We start from the raw sequence: 6,908 nt of genomic DNA on the forward strand, positions 1-6,908 counted from the left end.
TTACTCTTTCTATGTGTGGTGCAGAATGCAACACACATATAAAGAGGAAGTACCAAGGAGATACAAATATATTTTTCCTCATTATGCCTCCCCTAAGAAGGCGTATTGTTTTCGTGCAATCCCAGATCTACCACTTTTAGAAAATCCGGGAATGCACCAAGAACTATGGGAGTTGCATGCGAATACCCATGCAACCCCCATGGAATGCCTTTTTGAGGCAGAATAATGCAACACAGTGATTTGCGCAGCGTTTCATTACTAAACATTTACGAATCCACTCAGGGACATGCAAGGTGGCCTTGTTCGGCTTCATAAATCGCATTTTGGACTTGCGTTGCACTTCGGTGCAAGAGCGACGCAACTCCCCTCATAAATATGCTCCCATGTTGTGAAAGAGGCAGTCGAAATTTGATGCAAATGTGCGTCATATGAATAGTATGCAAATATAACAATGTCATATTAATCGAAGGTGTTGGCTTAAATAAAGATGTAGTTAAGCATAAATTTCATCTGGCCTCCTGATCCCTCTTCATATGTAAAAGTTTAACAATTGCATCCCTCATTTCCTTGTTTCTAAGTGTGTAAATCATTGGGTTCACCATGGGAGTCAAAATTGCAAAAATCACATTTCCCATGATGTGAAAGTCAATTGGCATGTCTGCCTTGTAGGAGATGTAGGACACACCGATGGACGTATAGTAGGTGATGACAACTATCAGGTGGGAGGTGCATGTAGAAAATGCTTTCTGACGTCCGTCTTTGGAGTTGATCTTCAAGATGGCCAGTATAATATTCAGGTAGGATAGAGAAACAAGCAGCAGTGGGATTGTGGAAACCACCATTGCAATAGAAAATCCTAGGATAGCTTGAGAGGTGGTATCAGAACAGGCAGCTTGAACAACAGACAAATGATCACAAAAACAGTGCACCACTTTGTATGGGCTGCAGAAGTGCAATTGTGAAGTCTGGATAACAGCAGGTAGAGGTATCAGCAAAGCAATGATCCAGGCACTGGCTGTTAGCTGAACGTTGACCATCTTAGTCATTTTTGTCGTATAGTGTAATGGGATGCAGATAGCCACGTAGCGGTCATACGCCATTGTTACAAGTAAAAATGACTCAGTCACTGCAAGACCATGGAAGAAGTACATCTGTATGAAGCAGCCATGGAAGGAAATAGTCTTGGCATTTAAAAGGAACATGGCTAGCATTTTAGGAACAGTGGTAGTGGTACAGAAGATGTCCAGCACCGAGAGATTGGAGAGGAAAAAATACATGGGTTTGTGTAGTTTCTGATCTAGCACAACAGCCCAGAGGATCATCAGATTGCCACTCAGGATCACAAGGTAGGAGAGCAAAAACACAAGGAACAGGGCAATCTGTAGATTATGAAGTGATGGAAATCCAACAAGAATGAAGTCTTTTGCAGCACTGCTTTGATTATGGTCCTCCATTGTGATTAATTTGAGAATACCTAATGCAAAGATAAAGTAAAACCAATCACAGGTGTGGTGGATCAACCAAGGCATAAATAATAATGTTGTTTAGTTCATGCACTGTTTTTTCACTAGAACAAAACCTGGATTTTAATGACTCTATTAAGTATGACATTGTTTTACTATGTTGTCTATCAAGTACTGAAATCCTTTGCATCATGTGGCATACCCAATGGATAATCATTTCAAACATTTTGTTACTTGTGGGCCTAATGGCTTTCGGCAGATGCTTAAGTTTATCTCAGGTAAGAAGAAAATATATCTCTTTGCTTTCAATCTTAATAAAACATGTATTTTAGAACATAATGCCACCACAGTGTGTATACATCAGCTTCTTTGCAGCGACCAAATGGGTCAGCTTCATTTATGACACCTTCATTAATTTCTTTTTGTTTTAGCCAACAGCATTTTTCATCAAGAATATTGCAGTTTTCCCTAGAGGAATTTCATTTTAAACAGGAAAGGTGCTGTGAGTCCAGACAGAATAATGTTCCAAATGTGGCACTGGGCCACAGGAAATTAGCCATGGAAAGCACCTATGGTGGTTCTAGGTAGCTACTTCATGGCACAGAGTTGGGATTAGTAATATAGGCGGGGGGAAAGATGGTCAGAGACTGCAAAAGTTGAACATAGATCCCACAGCAACATGAACACTGCAGTCGGTTCTTTTGCATCAGGAGAAAGCCATCCAGGGACCGTGAATGAGTCTGTATAGCATTCCAGATCTCACCATCCCAGGATACCACCCACATGTTATAGTCGCCCTGACATCTGTTCTCAGCTACTGTAGATCTTTTTGTTTGCTCCTGGGTGTAAAAATATCTTTTACTATGATTAGGGTCAATTACTGGCCTTTATCAGCCCATTGTGAATTACAGGACACTTTTAAAGAGGTGCTGGCTATAGTTATCACGTTCATTATCTACGTACTGCCTTTCATTGCACATTGTATATTCCAAATGTTTCCATCTGAATTGTTTCATTTTATGTTTAAAAAACATTTCATAAGGCTAATACAATATACAAATGGGTGAAAGTTTACAAGCACTTCCCTCATTCGAAAACTTAACATAACATACAGACATCTACACAAGATGACAACATATATATCAAAAGCAATTCATGCTTCGTGGGAAATTGCCTCCTCTCTGGAAATCCCTTCTCATCTACTTTATGAGTACTCTGAACTATCCTAGCCTGGAGGGCCAATGCATTCTATTTGTTAATGCCCACTGCTTCCAAATTTAAAATGGATTATAACAAAATGTAATCAGAATGTTCAAAAAAACGTATTTTGGTCTGTCTCAGACAAAGCTTTATTTCTCACACTTTTCACGTATTACCAGAAATCATAAACAAAAATACATACATATAAAAAAAGAATTTCAATTTTGTTTTCAAATGGAAATAATGCATAAAGACAAACTATATACCTACAAGAACAAAGTACAAAACACAACACATGATTGTATTGTTAATACAACAAAGCCATTAATAGGAACAACTACTGTGATAATAATCTCCTGTCAATTAAAAAAAGGGCCTGATTTCGATAGGCTGTCGGTGGTGATATGACCACCTACAACCCTTTGGTCTGACCACAGCTTTTCAATGGGATTTGGATTTCCCTTTCCACCAGCCTGTTCGAGGCAGGAACACAGTCATGTGCAGGCTGTCGAAAAGAGATTTTGGGGGCCCCAAACAGGGCCCGTCCCTTGTGGGTCATTGCTAAGTGGCACTGGGGGCACTTGTAGTGCCTCACTTACCTCCATGCACCATGTGCCATGCACACAGTCCATAAACATGCAGGAAGTGCTGCTTTTCACTGCCGCCTGTGCTGCTTCCTTTTTCCTGGGCCGCAGCACAAGCCTCTTTAAAGAGAAGCACCTTCCAACCACCAGCCCGGCAGTCACATCCTAATGCAGTGGTCAGACCGCTGACTGCTTGCTGGGTGGTCTCCTGACCTCTGCTATAGCGGTCGTCAAACCGGCCAACCGCTATCAAGATCAGGCCCTAAATGCAATTATCTTTTATTTGCTTTGATCAAGTTCTCCAATGAACACCATATCTCTTTGTCTCTCTTTCCCTGTAATTTGCCTTTCAGTCTACAAAGAGAATGCTTTATATGATAAAATGTCATATATTTTAACAGCCATTGTCAAACTGATCATGGTTAGAACTAAGCAAACACAAGGAGATGATGAATGAAGCACTGAAACTTTTCAAACACTCACCCCCAGTCACAGATCTTGGTTGATCCCATGACCATTCTTTAGCTCACTTCACCACCTCAGTTCAGACCCAGATATTTGCAAATCAGTCTTGGCCCTGTTCCTCATGGGAACAGTCCAGCCTGACCTGCCATGCCAGGTCTTCCCAGAACTGCAAACAAGCACCCTGGGAGGGGTTTTGGGGTTACACCCCTTATCAGCCAGGTTAGCTTGAATCCAGTGTCAAAGTGAGCAAAGGACCCAGGTCTGGACATACACTGTCAACTTAGTGCGAACAAAGCAAACACAAGGAAATGATGGACGGAGTGCTGAAACTTTTCAGACACTCACCCCCAGTCACAGATCTGGGTTGAATCCATCATCATTTTTTAGATTAATTCGCCAGCCCAGTTTAGACCCAGCCAATATGCAAATCAGTCTTGGCCCTGTTCCCCATGGGAACAGACCAGCCCAAACTGCCGAGCCAGGTCTTCCCTAGACTGGAAACAAGCATCCTGGGACCGGTTTCGGGGTAACACCCCTCATCAGCCAGTCTAACTTGAATCCAGTGGGAAAGTGAGCAAGGGATCCACTTCTGGGCATATCCTGCCAACTTATGGAGAACAAAGCAAACACAAGGAGATAATGGTGGCGCGCTGAAACTTTTCAGACACTCACCCCCCCAGTCACAGATCTGGGGTGAATCAATCATCATTTTTTAGATTAATTCGCCAGCCCAGTTCAGACCCAGCCAATATGCAAATCAGTCTTGGCCCTCTTTCTCTTGGGAACAGTCCAGCCCGAACTGCCGAGCCAGGTCTTCCCTGGACTGGAAACAAGCATCCCGGGACCGGTTTTGGGGTAACACCCCTCATCAGCCAGTCTAACTTGAATCCGTGGCACAGTGAGCAAGGGACCCACGTCTGGGCATATCCTGCCAACGTAGGGAGAACAAAGCAAACACAACGTGATGATGGACGGAGCGCTGAAACTTTTCAGACATTTATCCCTAGTCAAAGAGCTGGGTTGAATCCTTCATCATTCCTTAGCTCACTTTGCCACCCCAGTTCAGACCCAGCCATATGCAAATCAGTCATGGGAAAAGTCCAGCCTGAACTGCCGAGCAAGGTCTTGCCTGGACTGGAAACAAGCATCCCGGGACCCGTTTCGGGGTACCACCCCTCATCAGCCAGTCTAACTTGAATCCAGTGGGAAAGTGAGCAAGGGACCCACGTCTGGGCAGGATTTAGGGAGAACAAAGCAAACACAAGGAGCTAATGGACGGAGCGCTGAAACTTTTCAGACACTCTCCCCCCAGTCACAGATCTGGGTTGAATCCATAATCTTTTTTAAGATTAATTCGCAAGCTCAGTTCAGACCCAGCCAATATGCAAATCAGTCTTGGCCCTGTTTCTCATGGGAACAGTCCAGCCTGAACTGCTAAGCCAGGTCTTCGCTGGACTGTAAACAAGCACCCAGGGACTGGTTTTGGGATAACACCACTCAGCAGTCAGGCTAGCTTGAATCCAGTGCCAAAGTGAACAAGTGACCCATACACTGCCAACTTCTGACAAACAAAGCAAGCACACAAGGAGATGATGGTCAGAGCGCAGACACTTTTCAGACACTCAACCCAAGTCACAAAGTTTCAGTGCTCCATCCATCATCCCCTTTTGTTTGCTTTATTTGCCCTAAGTTGGCAGGTTATGCCCAGATGTGGGTGCTTGAATGGATGTGTGAATGGGTACGTAAGTGATTGTGTGGGTGTGTGAGTGAGTGTGAGTGCTTGTTGAGAAGCTGTATGGGTGAGTGAGTGGGTGTCTGAGTGACTGAGCAGGTAAACAAGTGTGTATGTATGAGTAGCTGTATGGGTGAGTGTGTGACTATGTGACTGATTATATGGGTGAGTCACTAGTTGTATGAGCGGCTGTATGGGTGAATGAATGGTTGTGTGAGTGGCTGTACAAGTGAGTGAGTGGGTGTGTGAGTGGCTCTATGGAGGAGTGAGTAAGTGTGTGAGTACTGGTATGGGTCTGTGAATAGGTATGTGTGTGGTTGTATCAGTGTGTGAGTGGGCGTACAAGAGGCTTTTTAGTGGTGTGAGTGGGTTTGTGAGTGGTTCTGTTGATGATGTCCTCAGTTATTTAATCAGTGCTGTCATTTGAGATGTCATCAATGATGTCACCAGTAATGTCATGAGTGATGTAATAGGTGAAGTCATAAGCAGTGCATTGCGGGGGCATGAGTTATAGTTAGCTCAGGTAACTATAACTGCTGAATTTCACTGGTTTTGTATGAGTGAAATGTGAGCCTAACTATAACATTCCTGGAACCTTTGGGTTTTTTCACTGAATTTCGAAGGTTTCTTAAAATCTATTCTCTAACTATAATGTCCCCATATCCTTTGCTTTTTAGTGAATTTCTAAGGCTTTCTAATACCATTTCCTAATATCTAGAGTTTTTTTCAATTATGTGGTAGATTGTTAATAGGACTTGTAGTACTACCAGATTCAGTGGCCAACCTGCTGCATTGTTCATAGTTCACAATGTCTTTAAAAAATAACGAATTGGTAGTTTCTAAATATGGGAAAAAGGAAAACACAATCACATTTTGGCAAAAAAAATAATCAGAACGTATTGTAAATACTAGAAAAACAGAAAGGTGAAAGCAGTGACAATAACAGAAAGGGAAGGAAACAATATAGTACATGTAGTAGAAAAAGCAGTGACAATAAGGGCAAAATATATACACCAACAATATATTTTGGCAGATAATATAATTGTACAGTATTAATAATGTATACAATACTATTATGATTGTATTATTTTCTTTTAAAAACACATTTAAGGATCCTCATATTTCCCGCAGACCTATAGATTTCCCTTGATTCCTACTGAATGGTTTTTGTTCCGATGTTGTGACTGAAACAAATCTACTGAGCCGTTTTGTAGTTTTGCCAAATTCCCCAAAAATTAAATTAGGGTTACAGGTGTCTTTAAATTAAATTATTCTATAAGGGTAAAGTTATTTCAAACTTTATAAATTATTATTTTTGTTTTTTCCTGTACACATGAAGTGTTTTATCATTGCGGCGCATCCCTGGATCTGCGGCGAGATCCGCAGACTCACTCGATGTCAAAATTTAAAGCTTCATTGCTATCGGTCCTTCTTTTGCCACACCCAATTTTTGTAAAAACCACA

At 42.1% G+C, this 6,908-nt stretch overlaps 1 protein-coding gene across 1 annotated transcript; it reads right to left on the bottom strand.

Moving 5' to 3' along the window:
• Positions 1-506: 506 nt before the first annotated feature.
• LOC146806061 (olfactory receptor 2AT4-like) lies at positions 507-1,454 on the bottom strand. Its single transcript, XM_085620583.1, has one exon. The coding sequence runs from the start codon at positions 1,452-1,454 to the stop codon at positions 507-509; it is 948 nt and encodes a 315-aa protein (XP_085476709.1).
• Between the last annotated feature and the right edge of the window lie 5,454 nt (positions 1,455-6,908).

The sequence above is a fragment of the Triturus cristatus genome, chromosome 8 (assembly GCF_964204655.1).
Source record: "Triturus cristatus chromosome 8, aTriCri1.1, whole genome shotgun sequence".
Taxonomy (NCBI): domain Eukaryota; kingdom Metazoa; phylum Chordata; class Amphibia; order Caudata; family Salamandridae; genus Triturus; species Triturus cristatus.

What these genes read in the sequence shown, in the direction of transcription:
- LOC146806061 (XM_085620583.1), bottom strand. Translation starts at nt 1,454, where the DNA reads ATGGAGGACCATAATCAAAGCAGTGCTGCAAAAGACTTCATTCTTGTT.